At 39.9% G+C, this 14,546-nt stretch overlaps 1 protein-coding gene across 13 annotated transcripts in view; it reads left to right on the forward strand.

The window, feature by feature from the left end:
- Nucleotides 1-14,546, forward strand: part of foxp2 (forkhead box P2) — an 808,606-nt gene that overhangs the window by 429,366 nt on the left and 364,694 nt on the right. For all 13 annotated transcript variants that reach the window (XM_072551474.1, XM_072551463.1, XM_072551467.1 and 10 more), the window contains one exon: nucleotides 12,607-12,784. In XM_072551474.1, the coding sequence (XP_072407575.1) occupies nucleotides 12,617-12,784 (168 nt within the window). In that variant the 5' untranslated portion in view covers nucleotides 12,607-12,616. The remainder of the gene's footprint in view (nucleotides 1-12,606; nucleotides 12,785-14,546) is intronic.

The raw sequence follows: 14,546 nt of genomic DNA on the forward strand, positions 1-14,546 counted from the left end.
GCAGGGGAACGGATTTGCATGAATTAAAATTAAGAGGAGCAAGATAGGGATGTTGCCAGTTTAGGGGGACAAAGGGCTGGATAGCAAGACACATTGACCTCGCCTAAAAAGCTATTGATACAAACAGATTTTTAAATAAATAAATTTTTTTACATTAAAATTGTGAAATTGGTCTTAGACAACAACATATAACAGGCAATAGCTGTGCTCAGCTTTACCTACCAATTTTCTTTTATATTCATCCCTTACAGCACCTGTGTCAGTGTGATATACATATGCACACAGAGACATTTATGTTGCAATGTCAGTTTCTCTGTACATATGTTAACTATTTTTATCATGTCAAAATATGACATTTTTCTTAAAATGCAGGAAAGGTAACAGGGAGTACTGCATATACACAAGAATATAATGTTACCTGTCTGATAACTAGGGGGTGAAGTTTCCCAAAATTGGGCCAATTATCAATTTTGGGGAGCTTTTGTAGCGGGTTCTACCATCCCCCACCATGAGATCCAGCAAGGTTTCTCAAGTAATTTTACGCTGCTCACCTCATTCTGAATGCACCACGCCTCTGCAACACGGTGCCATCATGCACTCACCAGCCATAAAACTGTTTGCTATGGCTGGGATTATCTAGGATTTTTGCCACTGAGGTCATACTTAAACTCCAGCTACTCATTGGGTCAAATACTACCAGCAACACATAGCCCTTCACAGTACAAGTACTGAGAGGGAAATGATAAAGAAAAGCTTCTGATCATACACAGGTGGCATTTCATTGCAAATACACGCTCGTGTTCATAAATGCGTTGTTATTTTACATTGTCACCTGTCTGATCAACTGTCATTGTAACTGCAACTACATGAATCGAGCAATACAAGCTATCCATCCTTATCACAATAATATGGTAGAACCCTGTCTGAAGGAGAGTTACTCTTTCCCTAATGCACAGCATAGCATAACATCTTGTCATTGTTTAATGTGGGAGCATTGTATGTAGGAAAGCCTTCAGACAGTTGAAAATATTATTTTTTTATTGAACAACAGTGAAAGCGAAGGAAACACTAAATAAGAAGAGCTACATTTGATTCTAGGAACAAATGGTCTGCTTTCTTTTTTAAGCAACAGCAAATTTACAATCAATGAATGATCACTGCACCCAGTGTCTATTGGAACCAGGTGAAGCCTGCCTGGCTTTATCATGCTGAAAGTGATGTTCCTCCTTTTCAATGTCCTCATTTTCTCCTCAGAAGATTACACTCATTCTCACAGTTGTTCGGTGTCTATCATGTCACCTCTTTGTCAGCTTCAATTTTGGAGAGCACAGCATATTAGGGTCATGTGGCACACTCTGTGTGGAGTGTACTATAAGGCCTCATTCCAGATTGATATATTTATCAGTACCTCGCCTTCAGGTTTATCATCTGCTCCCTTGTAGAGAAATGGGCTCCATTGTATCTACACACGGCCTCTGTCAGGCTTGGGTAATGGAGTCATCAGCCATAGTTGCAGAGGAGAGCCCTTGTCTCCCTATAAGTATCCTTGTGAGGCATCCAGTCCTTGAAACACAGCAGGAACATGGGAGTTCTCAAGGACATAGGCATCAAGTATCTATCACAGACTTCTAAGATATGGTACCAATGATCACAGATGACTTGTACGTTGATGGAATGAAACCCTTTCAGTTGGTGGAGTTTACAGTTTATTATGGCAGGCACCTGGGGTAGAGACAAAACAAACTGCAGATGCTGGAATCCAAGGTAGAGAAGCAGGAGGCTGGAAGAACACAGCAATCCAGAAAGCATGTTGGAAAAGCCTACTGCCCGGGCTGCAGCACTGACCTTGGCATGGGAAACAAGATGAAGTGATTTGTTCTGGCACAAATCACATTCATAACACCTTTGACACGTTTTTTGGTTTCAGGATTGAAGGATTGAAAGATGTCACACAAGTCATCAGTAGATCCGTGGAAGTGGCCAGTTGAATAAAATTTAGCACAACTGTCATCTTATCAGTCACTGGGATCGGATGGCCACCCCTTCAGGTTGCTCACAGTACGACGTTTGTCATAGTTCTTTGACAATGATCTGGAACATTCGCAGTATTTGGCATGTGTTATTCATCTAAAGCAAATGGTATTGCGGACAATAAACTCTAGGTCTCCTGTACCTCCTCTGGTCCTCAGTGGACCTTCAGTCTGTGCCTTCATGCAGAGTTTCGTCAGCAGCAACTTGAGATCCTGCAGGCCCTGTGCATACTGGTGCATCCAGTCCTCCTTCATTTATCTGGACCTTGATAACAGTAAAGCCGCAACGATAATAACCCCTGTTGCGTCTGGATCTACTGGTCATGGTTCCAATGAGCTTGTGTGGTGCATTTCAGAAACAGAATAGGTTTTTAGTGATGTGAACTGTCAGCATTCACATCAATTACAAATGGTGATTCAGCACCTTCCTCCGTGCAATGGTTCATGGAGGACTCTGAGAAGGAAATGCCTTTGATATACTGGATCATCTTCCAATGTATGCAGTTCAAATCATGCAAATAAGGTACGAAATTGTAAGTATGGTGGATAAATGACATCTTGTTCCCTCATCTACACCTCCAACATCACCTAAGAAATATAGCATTTTGTATTATTAATGCTTATCACCAAATACTTCGTCAAAGTGAGAGGGAATTGCCTTTGTGTATGTACCCTTGGGGTGCTTGGATTGTCTTTATGAATTATGGTCCTTAGATGCAACTTCTAAAACCACCTGTAATTGTTTCCGCTTCACAGAGGGGACGAGATCAGTTTGTGATGACTGATGACATGGTCAAGATTGCTTTTGACCAGGATTTGTATCCTGCACAGCTTAACACGACATGTGGTTCACTTGCAGGGTAATATGATTGCAGACGACTTCAGTCTGTACTGTCTAAATGTCTACTCATTGTAATTGCACCTTGAAGGACCTCAAATCAGTCACAAGTATAAGCTGCGAGTTCAGACAAAGATAAAATACTTACTTACTCCACCCACTGCAAGTATGGTCACAGCCATTATCCATTTCCATTATACACTTGTGATTCGGGTGAGGGTGGAAGGCAACATCAGTCACACTTCACCAAGTCAGTCCATTCACAGTTTAGCCATACCAACCATCATGCTGCATTGCCTTCCCATCAAAGCGAGGGTGATGACTCAGCTGTAACCCATGCTCTCCAATGCACTTTTGCACTCTCATCTCCCACCCTTATCTGTTCAGTTGCCTCCCTTCACATTTATTGCCCCCCTCTGCATGCTGCTCCGTGGCCCACTTGCCATACTAATGATACGGAGCCACTAACCCAGGCCACCCAAGTGGCTGACTATGTCCAAACCCCTGGACTGCATTTAGATGCTGCTCATGACTAACTGACAACAATCCCTTTTAACTTCACTGAGCACTACATCCCTTAGGCACTGAGACATGTCATTTGAGAGGTGGTGGCACGGTGGCTCAGTGGTTGGCACTGCTGCCTCACAGTGCCAGGGACCCTGGTTTGATTCTGGCCTTGGGCTATTGTCTGTGTGGAGTCTGCACATTCTCCCTGTGTCTGTGTGGGTTTCCTCAGGGTGCTCCGGTTTCCTTCCACATTCCAAAAGATGTGCAGGCCAGGTGAATTGGCCATGCTAAATTACCCATAGTGTTAGGTGCATTAGTCAAGGGTAAATGTAGGGGAATAAGTCTGGGTGGGTTAATCTTCAGAGGATCATTCTTGGCTTGTTGGGCTGAAGGATCTGTTCCCATGCTGTAGGGAATCTAATCTAATTTTACTAAAGCACATGCAATGTGTTTGTCATATAAGCTGCAGGTAAATTCTAGAGGTGTGTGCCTTTGCTTTAGCATTGTGCTGTACAGCAAGATGTCCACCCCTGTCCTTGACCGATCACTGCTGGCAACCTTGACAAGCTGTCTGGCTTTGTGTCTGCACTAAAAGGCAAGGGAAGATACAAGTACAATGAACTTGTAAGTTCTGAGGTGCAAAAAGGCAAGGGGGAAATGCTGTGAGCGTTCAAGTAAGTGCGAAGTTAGTGAGAATGAGAAGAGCGAGTGAAGAACCCTGGGGACGCTGTGCTCTAATCCATGAGGTGAGTGCTTGTCCTAGCATACAAAGTGCCCTGGCAGCAGCATTACAGTGAAAGGTGCTGGTGTGGTCCAAAGTGCAGAATTGCAGTGGAGAACCTATATTCTAAGTGGGTCGTAGATGGGCCCTGACGATGTGCTGAGGTTGGTGCATGTCCATTGCCAATCTCTGCGGATGTGGCATGCAGTCAATCATTGCCCATGGAGTATACTCTGAGATGTTGGGGTCTCCTGCTCAAGATAGAGGCTGCAGGAGCAAGTGGTGAGCTGGAGCTGCCAGGGACCTGCCCTGACTTTCACTTTGGGGGATTGTCGCTGGCTACTTTCGCTCTGCCGTGTGTGAGAATATGAAATGACATATAAATGAGGTGAGATGAGGTGCCAGTGAGATGTAAATGCCTGCATGTAGGCCTCTCATTCCTCACTAGTGAGATTCTCATCTCACTATTTACTTTGGGTGAAAAATTCGACTTACTTTCTTAATATTGAAAATTCAATTTTTTTCAAACTTGTCATAATTTCCCAACTGACTTGCCATTACCCACATTCAGGGACTCGGAAAATAAAGCTTCTGCTTTCACTTAATTGGAAAATTGTTCCTGTTCTATAAATGGTAGATGATCCACTCCAACAGATTACCTCCAAGATGGCAAGGAGAAAAATCAACCGCAATTTTCCATATTCAAATTTGTTTTTAATGCACTAGTTTTGTGGCTGTTTACAGCATTGGCCAGTATTCTAATAGAATTCTTTCCTCCTGTGTAACATTATACCTTCCAACAGATGGCAATGGGGATGCTAATGACTTAGACCCATAGAAATATTCAGAACTCAAAAAGAACATTCAGTGCATTGTCTTTGTGTCAGTTCTTTGAATTATTTTTTGAACAAGTTCATAATGCTTCCCTGTCTCCCCATTGCCTTCTTTATCCCTCATAATATATACCTAATTTTCTGTGCTACATCCCCAAAACAGTATCTTTGTTGGAGTCTTCTAGTGTTGGTTTAAGTTGGAGGCAAATGCGACTTTATCCTAATTATCCAGTTTTAATACTCGTCTTGTGATTATTGCAATATTTAGTCGATGGTTATAACTTTTTGTAAGTTACTTTGGAATCCGGTCATCAGATCAGAGCTGTCTGGCTACTTTAATTCACTAGACCACTGGATTTGGGATAATGCAAGTCAACTTACATTATCTTATATTTTATATGTGCCAAGATACTGATTGACCAAACTTTTGATATTCATTATCAAAAATACTTGGAGAGATAATTGGATTAAGACGATGAGAGAGAAATTTAGCTTATTTTTACTGATTTTTTTTTTGCGTTTTTTATGAGTGCACGCTCCAAAAGTGGTACTGTATTCACAATGCCTGTGTTGACTTGTAGGGAGAAGAGCACCAGATTTCATATTAGAGTGTAGGATTAGCGTAAGCAGACAGTAAATGTCTGTGAAACATATTTGAATACCGATAAATCCCAACCTTAATCAGCATGTAAAGTGGATTTGGTCCTAGAGGTGCCATTTTGGAGTTCAGGGCTATAGTTGGTGTGTGCTCGTATGTCACACAGCTGACCACATATTCAGTTGGAGAAGGACACACACATAGCCCTATTATTTAGTTGATTGTCAACTACAGGTTTGTTGATGTTTGATTTCTTCTGACAATTTTTGAGGATGTAACTCTGAAGATGGATGAGGGAGATTCAGTAGATGTAGAGGACCTGGACTTTCAGAAAGCTTTTGATAAAGTCCTACATAGGAGGCTAGTGAGCAAAATTATGGCGCATGGTATTGGGGCAAAGTACTAACTTGGATTGAAAGTTGGTTGGCTGACAGGAAACAAAGTAGTGATAAACTGCTCCATTTCGGAATGGCAGGCAGTGACCAGTGGGGTACCGCAGGGATCAGTGCTGGGACCGCAGCTTTTTACAATATATGTTAATGATATAGAAGATGGTATTAGTAATAATATTAGCAAATTTGCTGATGATACTAAGCTGGGTGGCAGAGTGAAATGTGAGGAGGATGTTAGGAGATTACAGGGTGACCTGGACAGGTTAGATGAGTGGTCAGATGCATGGCAGATGCAGTTTAATGTGGATAAATGTATGGTTATCCACTTGGTGGCAAGAACAGGAAGGCAGATTACTACATAAATGGAATCAATTTAGGTAAAGGGGCAGTACAGAGAGATCTGGGTTTTCTTGTACACCAGTCAATGAAGGTAAGCATGCAGGTACAGCAGTAGTGAAGAAGGCTAATAGCATGCTGGCCTTCATAACAAGAGGGATTGACGAGAGAAGCAAAGAGGTTCTTCTGCAGCTGTACAGGGCCCTGGTGAGACCACCCCTGGAATATTGTGTGCAGTTCTGGTCTCCAAATTTGAGGAAAGACATTCTGGCTATTGAGGGAGTGCAGCGTAGGTTCATGAGGTCAATTCCTGGCATGGCGGGACTACCTTATGCTGAAAGACTGGAGCAACTGGGCTTGTATACCTTTGAGTTTAGAAGACTGAGCGGGGATCTGATTGAGACATATAAGATTATTAAAGGATTGGACACTCTGGAGGCAGGAAACATGTTTCAGCTGATGGGTGAGTGCCGAAGGACACAGCTTAAAAATACAGGGTAGACCATTTAGGACAAAGATGAGGAGAAACTTCTTCACCCAGAGAGTGGTGGCTGTGTGGAATGCTCTGCCCCAGAGGGCAGTGGAGGCCCAGTCTCTGGATTCATTTAAGAAAGAGTTGGATAGAGCTCTCAAGGATAGTGGAATCAAGGGTTATGGAGTTAAGGCAGAAACAGGATACTGATTAAGGATGATCAGCCATGATCATATTGAATGGTGGTGCAGGCTTGAAGGGCAGATTGGCTTACTCCTGCATCTATTGTCTATTGTCTATTGTCTAATTGCAGCATTTTTACAAGTATTTGCTGCTTCCTGTTCTCAGTTCAAGTTGTAAGATGCTGCAGGAAATAATATGGTAGATTCTCACAAACATTGCCTTGACTTCAAGACATATGGACAAACCAGTTCCTCCAAATATAATTTGCATTCACTTTGGAGACTGTATAATTTGGGGAATGAACAGAGGACACATTTAGTTTGGGGAACTGCTGGAAAAATATGAAGGAAGAATAGGATTCTCAGCAGGAGGCCATATCCACCTAAAAGTGTTCAGATCATAATTCTCCACCAGACTTCAGTGAAAAAAAAATCTATGAGATGGCTGTATCTCATTCATGAGGCTCTTACTGAAATCAGTCACCTGCTATAACCACAGTTACAATCTCTAACTTTAAAGAAGGGTGCAGATGGTATTGCCATGATCATGACCATGAACATTTAACCATTATTTGCTTTTTGACAAGAGCTGATATATGTGTAGTGTCTTACAATTTGCCATCCATCATTATATCAGCAAGGTGACTAAGGCTTTTTGTTCTCAAAGAGCTTACTATGTTTTATTTTCATTCATCAGAGACAAGCAGACAGAGTGAATGGGCAGTTTTACGAGGAATTGTGGGATTCCAACAGTGCATTTGCCCATATGAGAACCATACAGTTTTCCATTCCCTCTACGTCCTACTGGTGTGTGATTACAGGTAGTGAATCACAGAGTTGGAAGCTAGTATCAGGGAAGTAATCATGAAGCTTTCGCTCTGACTTTGCCAGCGGCTTTTGAGTCAACTTAGGAAATTAAAGTTTGACTAATGAAAAACAAGGCAGATCTGGTGGCCATGAGACTCTCAACTCATTTGCGTGACCCATGGACAGATACTAGTATCCATAAAATGAACGATCAGCACTTCCATTGCATGACCTAACCTGGGAGAGCATTGCAGTACTAGTTTGAGTATCTGTGAAGGTTTCAAGAGCCTTGCAGGATGCTGCACAATATCATTGTCATGAGAGGACTGCTCTTTTCAGCAGGACTAAGTGTGAAGGAGTCAGACACAGCATGTGAATATTGGATTTAAGGCTTACTGGTAGAAATTGTATATCTTTGTGTTGGGATATGGTGATTTAAGTCGTGGTTGAGGATATGGTGCAGTTGGTAAAGATATGGCATTTGTAAGTGCACTCACTGACCTTGACTACTTATTTGAGAGCAGTGAACTTCTAGTAGTATCAAATTCAAGTCTTAGGGACTTGATGCCTGGCACTGACCTTCCGTAATTATCTGTTACAATTGTATTTTGTGATTGGAGGACAGCTCCCTCCCCCCGTACTCCCCTGAAAAAAGTAGATCTCTCATCCTTTCGAATTTCTCCACCAAGATCTCCAAAGCCACATCCAAAAACCTTGTGGCCTTCCCTTTCCACTTGTGTGCCAGGTTTTCAGCTCAGAATTTTGCCAAGCTTGACTCCCACAACACCTGCAACAACTATATTGTGGTGCAGGCTATCTTTCAACAATGCAGTCTAACTTTATATGCACTTAGCCACTTAATGATACTGGGACCCTGCTGAAGTGCCCAGCCAATGAACAATGAGGTTTATATTGGCTGGATGCTGAGATCATTCAAGTTTCCATGCAATGTATTTGAATACCTCAACCAGCATTTAATGCTGACAATTTGTTGAGCCTAAGTTTCTCTGGTTCACAAGAGCAAATTTTCTTGTTTTTCCATTGCTTACACTTTTTTTCCCAACTTGAAAAACAAAAGAAAACACTATGAGCAGCATTAAACCCTGACATTTTAACTGTAGTGAGAAAAAAAGTGTAAATCTATGAGGATGAGTGTATTCCAATGGAGAATAGCTGATGTCTGCTTGACATCATGTTTGATAGCTAAAAAACAACAGAAATAATACTAATATAATGTCTAAACAGGCAGAATTTTATAAGCGGGTATGTGTCATGTGGTCTATGGTGATATTTGTGACAGAATCCCATAAATGTACAGTGAAATCTGTTTTAATTTGTAGGGAGCAACTTGCTATCTCTTATGCATTTGCTAAGAGGTGAGGTTGATTCTCACTATGCAGTGGTGAGTTACCTTTTAAAGATGCTCATTAACCAGCAAGCTAGACATGGAATTCTCAACATGGAAGTCAGACTTCAGCTCCCAGCTTTCTCCAAAGGACCTCCATATTAGACATCCAGTGTCAGCACATAAAGGCATACTCCAAGGGCACCAGCTCCATAAGCCCATGTCTCCAGATATTGGCATTTGACATGTGACAACCTCTAAGACTGTCAAGGCACATCTTCAATCCTCTTACATTACAGTGGCACCAGCAGATATCATTGCAATGTTGTGCAGCAAGGACACTTGCATTCATGGACACGTACCCAGTCTATTGACTGGACCAAGCTGTATCTCTGGGTTCTTCATTTGCTCCCTACCACTTACTCACTCTGTCTAGATGCTCAGAGCATCCTTTGCTCACATGCCATGCCTTTTTGCACCTTGCTTCCTCACAGAGGTATCAGAAAGAAGATGATGGCACTTATGCTGGCGATATGGAGAAGGATATCGACCTTCTTTCTACATTGCAGTACATTTCTCCAGATGGCTGAGACTTCACTGGCCTGGTTGGCAACCTGAGACCAAGCTGGTGTGGTCCAGTGTTGTGGCCTTTTATGCAGATAATGGGAAAGAGAGCATCTTGCCTGTGCACCAGCCAGTGCAGTCAGACCTCCACATTCCTGCCAAAAAACAGGGAGCCAAATTCCCATTTTCTGACATGTCCAGAGCAAATATCAGGGATGGTGCAGGGCAGTTCCAACTTGGCAGTCAGTCTATGAGTGGGCAATAACCTTTTGAAGACAGGGATGCCAGCATGTCCTGGCAATGGCAAATTAATCTGAGAATGGCGCATGGTAGAATGGAGTTAGTCTAAGTGAGAGGGATGCCGTAGGTGGTTCATGTGGTTGGGTTTGGTAGGATAGGATAAGGCCTTATTAGGCCTCACTGTGAAAACCCCTCCTACATATGTTTCAGAGCATATACTTTGCCAAAAAAAGCAAGATTCAGCCTAACATCTCTGTTAAATGATCATTTAAGCCAGATAAATCCTAATTTAAAAGTGCAAAAAATCTCATCTACAATATGAATGTAATTGTTCTAAAAACATGAATTAATATCTCTCAGACATCTTTTTAATGGTTATCTAATTTTCCATATTATTTAGAGGTTCATTGCTGTTTCAAAATGAATATTTGGAACTCCTTGTTTTATGTAATTGCAAAACATTAGTCAATCAGCTATTAGGATGTGAGGGAGTTAAAAAATAAAGTGCTTTGAACAGCAGAGAACTCCCTCAACAAATATTTAGAAAATTTGTGTAAATTGCTGCTGTGTTTAAAGGGAACTCCCTCTCTCCCAGACCATTAATACTCTTAAAAAAAATCATCCCACCACAACTAACCTTAGTTTCTATTTCTAAACAAACTTGTGGACACTTGAATATATTTGTGTCAAATCATCCAATAATGTCACTTTGATGTGGATTCCGATGTGACATGATATTTGTTGATTCTCATATTTTTCCCAACCAGAAAGCATTGCTCTTTAATCGGTCAGTGGTGTTGTGGTTTTCCTGTACCTTCTTGAAGTGGCAGAGACTTGTAGAGGAAATTGGCGATGAAGTTTTTATTCCAATGATTTTTTTGGTTGATTTTAAAAATAATTCTGTCTCGTGGCTAACCCACAGCAAAACTATTCCAGCTTTTCTATCTCTTCTAAATGTTTTAAAAACACTTTGCCTGCACAATATGCAATGGATGTGTGTGATCATTAGTGACGTGCTTCTGAAAATGTGCTTGCTTTATTCTTTTTCTTGTAAGAGCCGTCAACATCATGTGTCACATTTTCCATTCCTATTATCTTTTTAGTTAATGTTCAATAAGAAGTATAACCTGGACTGTTGGTTCATAAACACATCTGGTTCAGCAGTTGTTTACTGTAGCTAGAGCGGCTGTCACCTTTTGTGTAACTACTTGCATATTTGTTTTATTTGTATCCTGTACATTCTCAACGACACCTGGCAAGTAATGGAAAATGAAGCTTCTGTTGTGTTCAGGGATGTCCACCTCTTATTGTGTATTTTCTTTCAATTCTGTTTATAAATATGATTTGTGGATTTTATTTGTAACTGTCTGGCAGAAATATTGTATGTGATAATGCAAGTAATATCATTTGATTCTCTTTTTATTGGCCTAGTAATCAGAATTAGCAGAACACACTTTCGTTTATGTATTTTGGGTGTGAACTCGGTTCGCTCTAATAAGCAGAAGTGAAATGCAGTTTAGAGTGCCTGTGAGTGCTTCAGAGGACAGTTCACTTTTTTAGCAAAAAGAACCCAGTGAAGCTTCTTTTTGTGTTTAGTGTGCTATGTGATAACTGAAGTTTTAAGGTCTTTGGGGAAAATAAATGACCCCAAGAGTCCATGGAGTGCAAGTACTGGATCTTCAGGATGAAGTTTCTGAGGTCACTGTGGGTATTTATTTACTGTAATGATTTCGACTGATCTTGGCAGGACATCTCTCTGCTATCCTCAAAGTACAGTACAGTTATGCAGTGAAAATGATAAAACATTTATTACAGGAAATAAGGTAATATGCATAATTTATGCTGTTTTTAGCACAATCATTAGTGATATTCTTGATAGATTTTATTTCCAGCTTTCATATCTAATACATGCCTGGAAAATTAATTTTATATCTTTCATTTATTTGCCTATGTTAAAATTGAGTTTTAAGTCATCTTCAAGTGAACAGTTTGATTGCTGCTCATGCATGGGCTTAATTACTTCCGACGAAGGACAGTATTAAATGTTTTAAATGTCACAAAAATAAATGAATATCAGCCAGTAGATTTAAAACTAAGCAATATCTGTGATGTTTTCAGCAAGAGCTTTTTTTCTTCAAATGCCTTTGAGGCAAAATTTTATTTAGTCACCCAAAAAAGGAAGCCCATTGCACTATTTATCACAGGCTGATACTGCATGATTTGTAACTCACTTACAAAATTTTAATTTAGTATGATTAGCTGTGCATCATTAAACAACAGTCTTTCATAAAGAATGCTGTAAAATACTGACAGAATCAAGATACTGAATATTTTAAATAAGCTACAGTCATTCACGGTTGTCGAAGCTGGATAATACAAGATAATACATGAAATACATGAATTTGTGCTTTCAGTTTGAGGTGTTTTTAAATGCAAGACTAAAACATGTAAGTTGCTTATATTCTATTTAACATTACAATGTCCCTCTATTTGATGTATCTCGCAATTCAGAAAAATATGATAAATGTATGCTCACTGTAAATTTAGAAATGTAATGTCTTGCATATACTTAAAAAAACAGCTAGGCGATTCTTTAAGACGTTTATTTGTTGGAAGACTGTACCATGCTTTCCCCTTCTGTTCTGGGACTGCCTCTGTAATTGGCAGAATGGGACCATCTTGATAATGGAAGTGTAAAGGTGTAACGAGTGTGTTAATTGATGCTTCTTAATCACTTTTAGGTATTAAGTCATGATGCAAGAATCCGCGACCGAGACAATAAGCAACAGTTCAATGAATCAAAATGGAATGAGCACTCTAAGCAGCCAATTAGATGCTGGCAGCAGAGATGGAAGATCAAGTGGTGACACCAGTGGTGAAGTAAGCACAGTAGAACTGCTGCATCTGCAACAACAGCAGGTAAGTTTTGTTTTCCTTAAGACAGTCTTATTTCATTTTCACCACATTTTACTTACTGTCTGTTGAAAAAGCTTTCTCTTAAGATTAGCAAATACATTTTGATCGCTTTTAAGATTTTAATCCTTAGTGTTGAAAACAAATTTCACATTCATTATTCTCCCTTATGTAGATATTCTTATGCCTGTGTGCAGTCGCATTGCATTTTAATATTATAATTTAATAATTATATTTTGTTGATAAATAACAGCATGCTTAATTTTAAATAAAGTAATGTTAATCAGCTTTATTATTTATAAATCTTCAGTTTATGTCTTGGACACTTCAGATGCAATATGTTATTTTCCACCAGAGGGCCACATTATTTGATTTCTCACCTACTTGTAACATAAACTGAACATGTTTGTTATGAAGTGAAGATGAGACATCAGACGAGAGATCATTCTGTTGCAGATAGTTTTAAATGAATGAGTCAGGTTGATTTTTAACCCTGGATTCCATACAGGAGGAAATGGATGAGAGTGAAATACTCTTGCTAGCCTACGTTTCAGGCCCAGAATATTTTAACTCTTGGAGGCCTTTTTGAATATCACGGTCTACTTTCCACATACTCTGGGCAGGAGGGGCTGCAGAGCAGTTGTGTGAGTTTGGCCGGTTTGCAATTAAATAACCGAAATGGAGTTTTGAAACAGTCACTTAGAAAGGAGAGAATGAGAGAGAGAGAGAGAGAGAAATCTGAGAGGGAGGCCACAACTTTCCCCATGGTTCTCAAAGGAAAACCTCTGTTCTGATTGGACCCACAAAGGAGGTTCTTAGACTTGATCAGTCAGGATCCTTTTTGTCTTCAGCTTCTGGCGTTGTTTCAGCCTTAGAGAAAAGCAATTATGGGATCCCTGCTTATGGCCCTAATTGAGATGTTAATGATCTAACAGGATCCCAGTTTTCATAAAGTCAAGGAATTGTCAGCTGGTTTAAATGGACACTTTAACCACTAACGGGGCCCTGCAAGTTAAAATTTGAAATTATGGGAATTGTTAGGGAGCATGGAACCTGCTCAGATTCCAGCAATTGACAGGGTTAAAATCAATCCCAGCATGTTCTGTGAAAGCAAAAATCTTTGCTTTAATCCATATCTGAAAACTACTGTAAGATATCATTTAAAGTGAATGATTGCAGAAACAAAACTATTCTAGGCTTAAGATTTATGCACACAGTGATACTGTGTTATTATATTTTATTATTTCATTACATTTTTCTAAAATTTTAATTTAAGGGAAAATGCAGAACAACATTACAATTAAAGCAGCATAAAGCAACATGTACAATGTATTTTCATTTGCAATATAGTTGATTTTAGATCCAGAATGAACAATAGATGTTGCACATGTCTCTGTGGGTTATGCAAGAGTGAAAATGTAGCAAATTATTGGCCTTAGATTACAGGGAAATGTTGTTCTCAAGTTACAGAAAGTGATTGTTTGGACCAGATGATGATTTGTGGAGCATATATAAAACTAATGAAATTATAGTCATGTTAGGTTCACAAAGGGAAAATGTTACTTCGGTAGTCCTAGCATTTTGTACGGTCTTGATTTGGTAAACACATGCATGGTTAACTTACCCAATCTTCTAATTTTATTCACTATGATTACATAGAGATCTAGATAAAAACATTATGTATTTTGGCATATTGTTCAGAGTATTTATCGGGTTTTAATTGCCTAAAATTTGAAACTTAGTTGTAACTGGTATGTAAGGGATTAGA

Source organism: Chiloscyllium punctatum, chromosome 32 (genome assembly GCF_047496795.1).
Source record: "Chiloscyllium punctatum isolate Juve2018m chromosome 32, sChiPun1.3, whole genome shotgun sequence".
Taxonomy (NCBI): Eukaryota; Metazoa; Chordata; class Chondrichthyes; order Orectolobiformes; family Hemiscylliidae; genus Chiloscyllium; species Chiloscyllium punctatum.